Source organism: Salvelinus fontinalis, chromosome 10 (assembly GCF_029448725.1).
Source record: "Salvelinus fontinalis isolate EN_2023a chromosome 10, ASM2944872v1, whole genome shotgun sequence".
NCBI lineage: Eukaryota > Metazoa > Chordata > Actinopteri > Salmoniformes > Salmonidae > Salvelinus > Salvelinus fontinalis.
The window spans coordinates 27,690,356-27,704,178 of record NC_074674.1 but is presented as its reverse complement, the minus strand read 5'-3'; the positions used below and the strand labels follow the sequence as shown (position 1 = coordinate 27,704,178).

Here is a 13,823-nt window from a genome sequence, read left to right as displayed (position 1 = left end):
GAAGAGGCAGAATTGTAACACAGAGAAAGTAGTTTAATACAGAGAGCTGAAAAGCGTTCTAGAACATCTGCATTCCGCAAAAAAAATGCAGACAAGGACATATATATTTCAATGGGGGGGATAATGGTTACTCATATTTACACTTTGTACTTATTGGATTGAGCGGACATTGTGTATGCTATTGCTATATAGATCGGAACATTAAAACGCAAGCAAAAGCTATCGTTTATCTTAAGTTAAGCTTGTTAAGACAAGCAAAAGTTAGCTATTGTTTATCATAGTATGTGAAATCGTATCATAATTATATAATTTACAGCATATTATTTAAATATGTCAGTGTTTGGAAACTAACTTTAAATTTATGTTTTTTTTTTTTTTTTTTTAAGTGGACATGGTTTCACATTGACTGTTGACCTAGTGAACCGTCTTAGTAAACTTAGAGCTTAAAGAACTATTAAGTGTTAATTTTAAAAATAGGTTATTGGACTGGTCTAGGTGGAATTATTAAAAAGGAAAGAATATTTATTAAATGTTTCTGCCCACTATGCTGTGCCTGCCACCAGCGCCCCAGTGGAGAGTAGTCATGCGCCCTCATCGTGCCAGGCTCAGTGCAAGAACACTGCCAAACTTGATCTTTCTGAAAAGTAACCCGTCTGCAATAGAAATGTTCTCTATCTTAGGGTACACGACATAAATTGCTTCTTGTTACAGGAAATTGTATTTCTGTTAAGTGTCCAGGTCAGTAAGTATATTTTATGGATAAAGGTCATTACGTTTGATAAATAGGACACTTTAGTAGTGCAGTTATTGAACAGTTGTCAGTCATTTTGGTTAAGATTCATACTTGTCATTTATTTTCCCTCACCTACAGATTTTCAGTTTGTGTGACAGAATGAAGTGAAATAGACAATATCTTCCACAAAATACCATAACATTTTAAAGTTTATGTTTGCTTTTTTTCATATCCGGTACAATTACTTTTAATGTAAACCGTCTACATTTTAAAAGGAAATGTATTTTGATTTAAATAGCGCCTGATGTGCTTTCTTCATACAAGTATGGACTAATGAACAAGGGAGTCTCTTCAAATAATTTAGGTTTACAAGACCTAACCCACACCAGGCAGAAAGCCATTGCCTAAAGGGACTTGCGACTTAACCCTAAAAGACGAGACTTGACTTGGACTCTACCTCAAAGACTAGTGACCATCTCTGATGTACACGGAGAGCTAACATCAGTAATATGCATGTCAATATCTCTGGCTCAACGTAGAGAGGTTGACAGTATCACTACTTATCTTTGTGAGAGGTATTGACAAGAAGCAGTAGCAAATGGGGATCCTTAATAAATACAAATACAGACTTAAAAAGCAGCCCCTCCACAGTTGTCATAGCAGGAGGGAGAAAATACGACACTATCGGGTTTTGCCCCTCTGCATAGTAAAATACCATGGGCCGTGTAGCAAGCCAATGCTATTACGTACTGATACTTGCAAAGACATTGGAGTCTTACAGACATTGGTAAATGCATCACCTTCACTGTTGCGACATGTTAAAAGCATCAACGTGAAAACAGACTAAAATTGCTGATAGCATCAACGTTAAATAAAATGGCCACGGGTTACATGATTCTATATCTCTGTACATCATTTTATTTACATGATACAATTTTGAAGTAATGTTGTGTAACAAGATTATATGCGCAGTACATAAATATAATGATGGTTTGTACAAACTTGCATAACTAAAAAAAGGGTTAAAAATGTTAAAACAGATATTAAAGTGAAATCTCACAGCCCTACAGCGTGAACAGCAGGACCAAATGAAACAGAAAAACTAAAATAATCTAAATCAAGAGTGAGTCCACTGGACCAGTTCTGACTACTGAGGAACACAAGCACTTACTTGCATACATACAAACATACACATCCACCATCCATCCAAGTCTACTGCACTACACTTGTGTTTAATACATAGCATGTGACACGCACTCCACAATATATCAAACATATCAGCACACATACATTAAAAATAAAAAAAACACAGAAGTGAAACATTAATCAAAAGATTAGTGGACCTAACCCTTCCAACCTCAGCAATCTGGTTCATTTAGGCTTTTTGTCATTGATACAACAACCCATGCAAAACAATCCATATCCTCGTAAAAACATGGACACGAGGGGAGGGGAAAAAAAGAACACAGAATGGGCATCAACACTGTCACATGACCCGAGCGGCTGGATGAGTGAGGTCAAATGACCTGACCTTGATCCCATTGCAGGAAGTCTTCCTCCAATTTCCCATCCACCCTGTCAGAGGCAGCGCCAAGTATCCCCTTCAAATGAGCATCACAGCATCAAACCTAAATACTTTTTTAGGAAATAATCTTTTAACGGATACAAGTAAACCTAAGCAATGTTTTTTTTAGTGCAGCACACATTGCCAGAAGAATGAACCAGTGGAGCAGGCTTGTATGACACAATGATATTCGGTTTGATTCAGACGCATCTCCGATAAGAGCCAATAAGGTTGGAATAGAACACATCCATCCAGCCATCGTCCAAGTGTCAGGGGTCTGGCTGCTTTCACCATGCCTACTGGATGATAACTTCACAAGCTCTCCCAAGATGTTCTTTAGTTGACTAATAAATCAAGCTTTTTTTTATGTCACTACTTCACATCTTATCTCACAATAGGGAAATGTGCTTGAGGACCTCCCCTGAACTGAGGCCCCATGCAGCACAGAAACAAACATGTCTGGTAGTACATATAAAACAGACTCCATGAGGACACGTTATGAGAAGTTGAGCAAAAACAGCTATTCCCAACACAAGCCAGCTGTGACCTGCCACTGCGGGAGTGATCCGGTCGGGGCTGTAACAGTCTCATAGGCTAATGTGTGTCCCACATACTAAGAAAAATCTCAACAATACACAGATAGCCAGTCACAAAAGTAGTTAACACATCAGATCGTCTACTTGACAACAATCAGACTCCCCCATAAACAGTGAGAATTAAGCCAGGTCCAGGCATCACCGGAAAAGCAACATTTCTAGTCTGTATTTTTTTAAACAATTTTTTGATCTTTCTCATTTTTCTTTAATCATTAGCACAGACACCGACAGAAAACAAAAGAAAAAATGTGATCGTTCATGCATTGCAGGAAACTGGACCCCCCCATACTGTAATTTAAAAAACTAGTCCTTTAGAACGCAGGTCAGCACGAGTCCTTTTTTAAATCCAATCACTCAGTGTTCAAGGTCAAAGTGAGAAAAGGTCTTATATTCTCTGGATCTTGTCGGCCACCACCACAGGGTTCTCCTTGCGGATCTTGGCGGCGGCCTCTGCTTTGTAGTCGTACGGGCAGTTGTGCTTGTCTGAGTAACGGTGGAGTCCACAGAACAGGTTCCCACAGCGGCAGTCAAAACCTGGCAGATAAAAAAAGGTACAGTGAGTCACACTAATAGACCTGGCTCATACCAACTCTGTACAGTGTATCACACTCAAATCATAGCAGCACATAAGCCACAGCCTTCTTGAGGTGTAACTGACTGAATAAGCAGTAATGGAATTTTTGTCCTCACCTGTAAGGCCAACCTTCTTGCGGCACATGAAGCACCTGTTCTTCTTCGGTTTGGGGGGTTCGGGTAATTTGGATTCGTCACTTCCGGCAGCACTGGGAGGGGAAGCGGAGGCGATGGGCTGAGTGACCACTGGAAAAATAGGGGAAAGCAAAATAAGACCTCAAAACGGCCCCAGAGAATATTCACAACAACCTCCCATCACAGGCCTGTAACCACTCACAAGTGACCCCCCCCCCACGAGGCTCTGAACACCCATATGAGTCAGACACCCACCAGGTTCGGCAAGCTCTGCTTTAGGCGATGCTCCTTCCTCCTCACAGGAAATGCTCATCTCGGTCATCTGTTGGGTAACAGGAAGAGCTGCTGCTGCCCCACTACAGTGAGAGAAAGAGAAGCTACAAAGTTTTACTCCAAATCGTCCACTTCATACTAGCCATCTCATTCAGAAGTAATGATATAACAAACGTGGTGCAAGATAAGCGACAGTCATTTGGTGTGGATTTGTCTTAAAGAATTATTTCCATGGTCATTTCTAAGTAGCAACAAACACTCACCTGGCAGCTTCGGCATCAGCTTCAGCAGCAGCGGCCGCAGCATTATTCAATGTGGCCTCAATTCTCTGGATGGCAGAGGCCTCCATTGTGGGGCTACTGGAGACACTTCCACCTAAATTAGACAAATTATTGGATTTAATAGGAGAAAAGGTCATGACCGCAAACCTGAGTCTTAAGGCATCTACTTCTCAAACAGATAAAAATTAACAAAAACAATTAACAGTTTATGGAGGAATGGCAGATCTTACTCATTGCACTCAGGGGGCTCACTCCTCCATTGTTCTGTCTGGTCAGGTGGTCCTTATAGCAGACAGAGCACATGCCACTGGTCCTGGGGTTTCCAAAGAAACCACAGCCGGTAGCACAAAGCATGGGCGCTTGACTCTGATTAGTCTCCTGTGCCATCTCTGCTGGGTAAATTGCCCTGGACAGAATCAAATAGGCATGCTCATTAGAAAGTGAGACGTGTGGGCTGCAAACAGTCGGGCAGAATGTCATCTGTCAAAAACAGACAGACAATGGTTATAGGGGGGGGGGGGGGGGGGGGGTCGTTTTATGACACATGGCTAGCTGAGCCCCTTCTAATATGATTCTAGTACAGTTATTAGCCTATCATTTGACAAAATGTCTAAACATAACCAATTGTTAGTGAGACAAAGCTGTTTACAGTATTGGTCCAGTCACACATCAGACAACATTCAGTACCAATAGAAGATAATGAACCCTTAAAGAAGAAGCAATATTATATTCCAGCATTTTAATCTCGCTGGGCTGTCCTGGCATCTGTGGCCTTGAACTGCTTGCCGCCATTCTAAAAAGCACTGCCACTTCAACAGTTGAACCTGAATGATCTCACTCACCCACATCAGGGTCAGAGTGGGTTTATTTTGAGCCCCACTGAAAGTTTTCTAAATCAGAGATTTTATCTCCGCCTTTTGATAGCCTCACTGTCCACAGTTCAGTTTAAAGCTTCATACGTTTAATCACCATCTGTTTCAAGTCACTCTTGCTGCACTGAGTGAATCAGTGCGGTCTAGGCCTAGTTATAAGTTAACAATCGAGATAGCGTCACCGGTGAGCTCATCAGTCAATATGCGGCTGCCTGCATTGTTATCGTCAACACAAGGTCAATAGACAAGACAGGACTCTTTAAACAGCTGGTGGGATGTGCAGTCTTCAATCATAGACAAGAAACAACTAGTCCCTCTGGTTGAATCACTCACTATCACAAACAGAGATAAAACAAAGAGACGAATGAGACTTGGCCCAACCAATCAGCTAACGATTTTCAACTGGACACAAAATTTAGCAGTCAGTTAGCATTAGCCAAGCTATAGCCCAATAGTATTTTCATGGGAAGATTAACTATAAAGCAAGAGTTGGGTGTGGGCCACAGAAATAATGAATTAAATTACTATGGCTGGGGCAGTTGTATCAGTCAGAACCAAATGGGTCCCATGCAAACAAACTCCAACAGTACACCCCACGCTTTTTTGCGAAATGCGTTATAGGATTTCCCAGGAAATGCACCGCAATCGCTCCATCACGTGTGCCTGCTGACTACAGTGTTCTTCAGCATCCCATGCTGCGTTCCTAACCAAGTGGGACGTGGGAATTTACCACCATAGATTTAAATAGGACTCTAGATGGATAAAACCCATTTTGGTATGAAGGGCTTCCACCATTTTAATGTAGTGAACTGGGTGGGACCTCCTATGGGTGAAGGAAGGATCACATGATTCCATCCAGGGTCCTCAGGAGGAATCAGACAATTAATTATACTTGTGCGCAAACATTCAATAAGTGTAGGAGGCAGTAAATCGCCATCATTGGCTTCATACCGGTTTAAACAACACACTAGGATGACAGTATGCACCCTTTCAGTTTGTTTGCCAACTTGTAGAAGTAAATTGACTACTTCAAAATTGATGTTTTCAACGGTGCTGCTGGTGCCTTCAGACGCAATAATGGGACACACAAAATCTGTTTACCACATACGACTGGGAAAAATCGGTTTGAACAGCCCTCCAACTGGAAATTATTAGGGCGGTGACGGAATTTTACACGAAAACCAAACCTTTAAAAACTTGCTGTATGTATGCATGTATGACGTGTGCTATAGCTTGGAAAATACACCAAACAAAAAGATTAAAAAGCAGCATGTAAAGTGTTGGTCCCATGTTTCATGAGCTGAAATAAAAGATCACAGAAATGTCACAAATGCACAAAAAAGTATTTCTGTCAGATGTTGTGCACAGTTTGTTTAGATCCCTGTAGTGAGCATTTCTCCTTAGTCAAGATTATCCAGCCAACTGACAGGTGAGGTGCGGGGGGCTGTCTTAAACCGACATCCACGTCTTCGGCGCCTGGGGAACAGTGGGTTAACTGCCTGTCAGCTCAGGGATTCAATCCAGCAACCTTTCGGTTATTGGCCCAATGCTCTAACCACTAGGCTATGTGGCCATGTTCGTGGCATTCCTGCCAAATCGGGCTCCTTTGAATATGATGTCGTGGACGAAAATCTATTGGTCATGGGTTGTTGGTTTTTGGGCTATTTCTAAGTTGCACCACAGCCACCATGGCATTTCTCTTTAAATATACACTGCTCAAAAAAATAAAGGGAACACTTAAACAACACAATGTAACTCCAAGTCAATCACACTTCTGTGAAATCAAACTGTCCACTTAGGAAGCAACACTGATTGACAATAAATTTCACATGCTGTTGTGCAAATGGAATAGACAAAAGGTGGAAATTATAGGCAATTAGCAAGACACCCCCAAAAAAAGAGTGATTCTGCAGGTGGTGACCACAGACCACTTCTCACTTCCTATGCTTCCTGGCTGATGTTTTGGTCACTTTTGAATGCTGGCGGTGCTCTCACTCTAGTGGTAGCATAAGACGGAGTCTACAACCCACACAAGTGGCTCAGGTAGTGCAGTTCATCCAGGATGGCACATCAATGCGAGCTGTGGCAAAAAGGTTTGCTGTGTCTGTCAGCGTAGTGTCCAGAGCATGGAGGCGCTACCAGGAGACAGGCCAGTACATCAGGAGACGTGGAGGAGGCCGTAGGAGGGCAACAACCCAGCAGCAGGACCGCTACCTCCGCCTTTGTGCCAGGAGGTGCACTGCCAGAGCCCTGCAAAATGACCTCCAGCAGGCCACAAATGTGCATAAATTGATTTTAGTCTGTGTCCTACGCCTATTGAAATGACAAGTAAATCTCGCAAATGGGCCATTTATAACAGTTTAGTCTTAACATCTAGCTAGGAAAAACTACCTAGAAAGGCCAAAACCTAGGAAGAAACCTAGAGAGGAACCAGGCTATGAGGGGTGGCCAGTCCTCTTCTGGCTGTGCCGGGTGGAGATTATAACAGAACATAACAGAACATGGCCAATAACAGAACATGGCCAAGATGTTCAAATGTTCATAAATGATCAGCAGTCAAATAATAATAATCACAGTAGTTGTCAAGGGTGCAGCAAGTCAGCACCTCAGGAGTAAATTTCAGTTGGCTTTTCATAGCCGATCATTAAGAGTATCTCTACCGCTCCTGATGTCTCTAGAGAGTTGAAAACAGCAGGTCTGGGACAGGTAGCACGTCCGGTGAACAGGTCAGGGTTCCATAGCCAGACCATATATCAAACCATATACCACAGGTATATCAAAACAGTACTTTATTACTGTTCTAATTACATTGGTAACCAGTTCATAATATCAATAAGGCACCCCGGGGGTTTGTGCTATATGGCCAATATAACACAGCTAAATGGCTGTATCCAGGCACTCTGCGTTGCGCTTAAGAACAGTGCTTAACCGAGGTATATTGGCAATATACCATACCTCCTTGTGCCTTATTGATTAATCATAACAATCAAGCAAGTTAATAAATCGACATCCATTGATGGGAAATGATCTGGCAAGTTTAATAAGGGCAAATTCTTTGCTTGTCAGATTCAAATTCCTTTATTACGTCATGTCACAGCTTGCAATAATTATTTTGAGGAACACCGAATTTTGCTTCTAATTTCTTTAAAAGTTAATGACATTAATTACCTTGATAACTGTATGAAAAAATTGCTCATTGTATAGATATGGCAACTCCTCCCTTGCTGTAAAAAAATAAAATAGGCCTAGTTTTCAGGTCATTTAGGCAGGTTTAGATTGGTCATTGGGCAAAAAAATGTTTGCTTGAACTGGCAACCCTGGATGTGACTAAGGGCATCTCTTCGCTATCAGTTGAAGCAGCAGACTAAAACTAATATCAATAAACAACTGAGCTGTTACCTACTGTGAACAGATGTCAGTTCAACGTTTAGTTTTGATTTAAGTGAAATTACGATAAAATTCCCTCACATTGATGACATTTTTGCAAATCCAATAATTTTCCCATTATAGATTTTGTTGTAGTAGAATGACGTAGAAACAAAGTTGATTCAACCAGTTAGTGTAACAGTGGTGTTACTCTTCTACACGTCCAACGAAAATATAGTACAAAAATAAAGTATTACCTATACCAATTAAAATAGTGTTGCAGGGCGGGCCCCATTGAAACTATGCATCAACAAATTCCATGACAGGTTTTTAAATATATCTTAATTGGTATCGGTAATGGGCATAATCTGTCATTGGCATCAAACCAACAGTAAGAGGTTAGGTGTCTGTTAACGTTACACATGGTAGCTCTTTAGAATACTTTGGTTTAAGCAAATATTTGCGCTCGCTCTCTTACAATAATGCTGTTACACAAGTTCTCTGAACATTTAAATGAGGGACATCACCTGTTTCTGTCACAGATCTTTCAACATCTCATAAATGTCTGTCTTTTCAGTCCAGCTCTCACAAACACACACACAGCCTGATTAAACACATACTTTCCTCAATGAATTAGTCATTGTGATTACTTGGGCTAAGCTTTAGTTTATTGTGTTGTACCTCACCAGACTGATCACACAACTCTAAAGCGCCTGCTTGTCATCTCTGTAACCCCTTTAAAATACAGTATCAGTCAAAAGTTGACACCTACTTATTCAACGCGTTCTAAAACCCTTGAATGAGTAGGTGTGTCCAAACTTGACAAACTATACTTTGAAAACAGCCACTGCAGCATTTTTCTAATAGAAATCGCAACGCGCACTTGCTCAACACTACTCGCACATGTAATGCTCGCATTAGAGCCCTGCAAATTGACCACCCGCAAATGTGGCTGGTAAAATAAGCATTCGTAGCCTCCAATACCTAAATCTACTCTCATTTGGCAGGTGTTCATTTTATGCCCTGCTAGACTGCCATTTTTAAGTATTGCCATTTATTTTCAAGCAGATTTAAGTTAACAATAACTAGGCCACTCAGGAACGTTCAATGTCGTCTTGGTAAGCAACTCCTGTGTATATTTGCCTTGTGTTTTAGGTTATTGTCCTGCTGAAATGTTAGTTTCCATGCTGATGACAAGCATAGCCATAACATGATGCAGCCTCCACCATGCTTGAAAATACTATGAGTGGTACTGGCGTCATATTCAGGCCATTAAAAAAAAAAACTCCACATTTTGCATGCCATTGGAAAACCTCCCTTGGTCGTTGTGGTTGAATCTGAAATTCACTGGTCAACTGAGGGACCTTACAGATAATTGTATGTGTGGGGTACATAGATGAGGTAGTCATTTATAAATCATATTAAACAGTTATTGCACAGAGTGAGTCCATGCAACTTGTGACTTAAGCAAACAACTTATTTAGGCTGGCAATAAAAGAGGTCGAATATTTACTCAAAATGTCAGCTTTTCATTCGAACATTTTTTAAACACATCTATAAAAAAAAATCCACTTTGACATTATGGGGTAGTGTGTGACATCCATTTTAAATTCAGGCTGTAACCACAAAATGTGGAAAAAGTAAAGGGGGGTGAATACATGTCCCATTGTGGCGTCTGAGCACACATCTCCAGTTTGAAGTAGTTTTTTATTCTACTACTTCTTAGTTGGCAAACAAAGTGAAAGGGTGCATACTGCCAGCTAGAGTGTTTGGACAGGTATAAAGCCACGGTTGGCAATTGACTGCCACCTATAGTTATGGAATGTTTGCTCACAAGCATAATTCCTTGACTGATCACTCCTGATGACCCAGGTGGAATCCTGTAATCCCTCTTCACACATAGGAAGGCCCACCCAGTTGGCTACTTCAGAATTGTGTGGAAGCTCTCAATGGCAATGCCAAAACAGGTTTTATCCATCTAGAGTCCTCTAACTCGGGTGGCAAATTCCCACCACACTGACTCACACGGACAGGGGTATTCACTTTCGCCGGTTACAAGCAAGGTTGACACACGGATCTCAAACAACCTCGCTAGCTAACAGCTCGGCTAACTATTTTTAGGCAACCCTGGAAGCCCCACTAAGGTTTGGTTACATCACAAAAAGACGGCTGGCACAGCAAGACTGTACATTGGTTTTTTATTTATACAGGAACGAATGTAGGGCGCTTAAAGTTTGACTGAGCAATATATTACAATCTTTAGCTATATACCAGCCGATTAAACTCAACTCCACAATAGTGGGCGGACTGGAGATCCGCCATAACATAAAAATAATAACCCGCAATTACTACTTTATACTGTATAATGCCGCGTTCAAAACAGGGGAAAAACTGTTTTGAACGGTCATCCAACTCCAGACCTGAAGCTCATCGACGTCATGAACACGGCATAATTGGGTGTTATTCTTTGTGCGCTGAAAATCAGTAGTTTGATAGAATGTCGCTCAACTCCATTGTAAATCGTGGAGTTGGTTAGCTACATACCTACAAGCTGCAAAGCCACATGCATATGTCTTGCATTGAAATGAAATGTGTGTTGCTAGCTAACTGATTAGGCAACAGTCCTATGATGTTTAGCTATAAATAATATATATTATATGAAAATCAACATGAAGGAATATGTGCTGCCTGCCTACTGCCACGACCACCATCCCCCCACGTTGGGGTCCAAGGACAAGTTTCCTTTATATCGAAATAACTTAGCCAACTGACAACGTTATATAGACAATAAAACTATAATGCATCCCAACATACTAAATCCACCCAAACAGACTGGCGAGCAAGCTGGAACGAAAACTCAGGCCAACGATTCAGACATTGCAGCCAGCGGAGGCCTCGACTGCTCTGTAAATCCACCGAGTCATGCTAGCTAACGTTAGCTAGGGAAGACTGCCATTCCGACATCTAGTTAGCTAACGTACTGCACTAGATATAGCAATAAAGCTACGGCGTTGCTTCCCAACTATACATGACATGACCATATTGCAGTAGCTAACTACCTAATGATCAATAATATATGATTCAACAATATATCCAACGTTAGCTAGCGAAATGTGCTTCTTCGCAAATCACCACTATATCTTACTAGCTAGCTAACGTTAGCACTTTGTCATGTCTTTGTTCCTGCCACTCTTCCTGTTTTGGCAGTTTAAGATGAACAAATACTTTCGGTACACCAATAACTAGTTACCTACATCTAACGTACATTAAATAAAATGGATGCCCATTTCGACAGACGTTGGTTGTTAGCTACGTTAACCATTTAAAATATTCGAGGTTGCCTCGAAATGATCCGCACATCACACTCTCGTCAACCATCATCGACCACGCTGATCGAACTCAGATGGTTGCCGTTTTAGGTAGCTAGTTAACATTAGTTAGCTGGACAGTTCTGTGGTGGTTACAGTAACTCCAACGTTCCCTAACGGTTGTTTTCCGCGGTGAAACTGTTCTGACCCCCCCTGAAGAAAAAGCTAGATATACGTGACGCTAACTAGCCATTTTCACTTCGTGGACAAAATTAGTAAGTTACCTAGCTAACGACGTTAGGTAGCCAGCCGTTTGCCCTTAATACTTCACCATACATTAATTAAACTGGATAAAAATTGCTTAGACTGATCTGTATAGTTAAGACATTTTACCTTAACTAGTAAAAGTAAAAACTAGCTGGTTGTAGCTAGCTAATACATTTTTGATATCCTTTCACACTCACAGTAAACAACTGTTAGTCATCTAAATTACAATAGCTAACATTGGCTGGCAAATATTTTTAAAGGCATTTCACTTACCTTATTATCGGTGTAGTTTTATAGTAGCTTAATTGAATAAGGGTTCTTGCTCCGTGGGTTGTTCGGTGTTAGAAAAGCCCTGGCAGACTCTCCGTTTCCCCTTTCTGCGATTCTAAGGGTTCCGTCAGAGTTTAATCCCACCAGCTGGCTAGCCTAGCTACTGTTTTCCATCGGTTGGGCGTTTGTTGCCTTAGTAAGAGGAGTGGCAATACACGTCATGGAAGATAGCGACCCTATGGTTGGAGGAGAGGAAAGTAGGGGCATCCCTTTTGGTCGTCGCTAATATTTTAACACATACAGGACAAATGTTAGCTACAATGTAACCATTGTGAAGATCGTCAGGGGATGTTTTGGAAATCAGTGAATTTGAGCAGTCAACGCCCCCAAAAAGCATCGGTAATCATTCGTCATCGTTTTTGCATCAATCGTGGCTTAGACACGGTGTAACAACAAAACAACGGAGTAAACAATGACTGTATATTAGGTAAGTAAATCATGTCGAACTTGAGTAATACCTTGTTTACGTTACACAATGTCATACTAATGTTAGCACTGACTCCAGTAAAGAAAATAATATTGTGTAGTTTAATTTCAGTAATGGCATTGAACAATCATTTGAAACTACACGTTGAACAATAAGATCAAGAAAAGGAAAAACAGAACAGAACCATATAAAATTAGGGTTATCAGGTCCCTAGCCTTTGAGGACCTAAGTGACAACATTTTTGCAGTTTTACAGCTAATTTCCTGTAATTCTACACATTCTGCCACAGGTGGAGATAAGTTTAAGTAAATTTCCTGCAAATTTACACATTTTGACTGGTAAATTAGTGTGTCACTGAGGCTCTCCACACTGCCAAAACTGACAACCTCCGTTCTCATCCTGCTAGATCTATCTGCTGCCTTCAACACCGTGAACCATCAGATCCTCCTCTCCACCCTTTTAGGACTGGGTGTCTCAGGCTCTGCTAACTCTTGGATTGCATCCTACCTGGTGACGTGGAGAGGATCTGTGTCTGCATCAAGTACTCGCACTACTGGTGTCCGCAAGGGCTCAGTTCTAGGCCCCCTCCCTCTGTCTATACACCAAGTCACTCGGGCTCTGTCATATCCTCACATCAGGGATGGGCAACTTTGATGGGGGTGGGGGCCACAAACAAATCTGAACTCATGAGGGGCTGCAATTGCGCACAGGTCTGCGTACCCAGATCCATACCCCCAACATTGCAAGAAAAACATGTGGCCCCACTCTTGACAGCAGATAAATAAATACATTTTTTGCAATCTACACATTTTGCCATGAGGTGGAGACAATGTTACAGTTTTAAAGCAAGTTTGCTGCCATTCTACTCATTTTGCCATAGGGTGGAGGAATTGAGCTGTTTTACAGCAAATATTCTGCCATTCTACACATTTTGCCATGGGGTGGAGACAATGTTACAGTTTTAAAGCAAGTTTGCTGCCATTCTACATATTTTGCCATAGGGTGGAGAGAAATGTTTACAGTTTTTAATATATATCTGAGTGAGACTGATTCTGTTAGTCTATGGGGGCCCCCCGGCAGGAAATTTGACCATGATAA

At 41.4% G+C, this 13,823-nt stretch overlaps 1 protein-coding gene and 1 long non-coding RNA gene across 2 annotated transcripts; one reads left to right on the top strand and one right to left on the bottom strand.

The window, feature by feature from the left end:
- Window positions 1–1,628: 1,628 nt before the first annotated feature.
- Window positions 1,629–12,387, bottom strand: LOC129863902 (AN1-type zinc finger protein 5-like). The gene is made up of 6 exons (XM_055936306.1): window positions 12,242–12,387; window positions 4,386–4,561; window positions 4,138–4,249; window positions 3,857–3,957; window positions 3,584–3,712; window positions 1,629–3,427 (listed from the first exon to the last, which is right to left on the bottom strand). The coding sequence occupies exons 2-6, from the start codon at window positions 4,540–4,542 to the stop codon at window positions 3,279–3,281; spliced, it is 648 nt and encodes a 215-aa protein (XP_055792281.1). The 5' UTR covers window positions 4,543–4,561; window positions 12,242–12,387; the 3' UTR covers window positions 1,629–3,278.
- A 105-nt stretch (window positions 12,388–12,492) lies between these two features.
- Window positions 12,493–13,529, top strand: LOC129863903 (uncharacterized). Its single transcript, XR_008761027.1, has 2 exons — window positions 12,493–12,725; window positions 13,132–13,529. It is a non-coding gene; the product is annotated as an uncharacterized LOC129863903 (long non-coding RNA).
- The last annotated feature ends 294 nt before the right edge of the window (window positions 13,530–13,823 follow it).

Excerpts from the sequence above, each read along its gene's own strand:
- LOC129863902 (XM_055936306.1), bottom strand. The coding sequence starts at position 4,542 with ATGGCACAGGAGACTAATCAGAGTCAAGCGCCCATGCTTTGTGCTACC. Across the intron at positions 3,958-4,137 it reads GCTGATGCCGAAGCTGCCAG|TGGGGCAGCAGCAGCTCTTC; the intron begins GTGAGTGTTTGT and ends CTCTCACTGTAG. Across the intron at positions 3,713-3,856 it reads AGCAGAGCTTGCCGAACCTG|TGGTCACTCAGCCCATCGCC; the intron begins GTGGGTGTCTGA and ends CTATTTTTCCAG.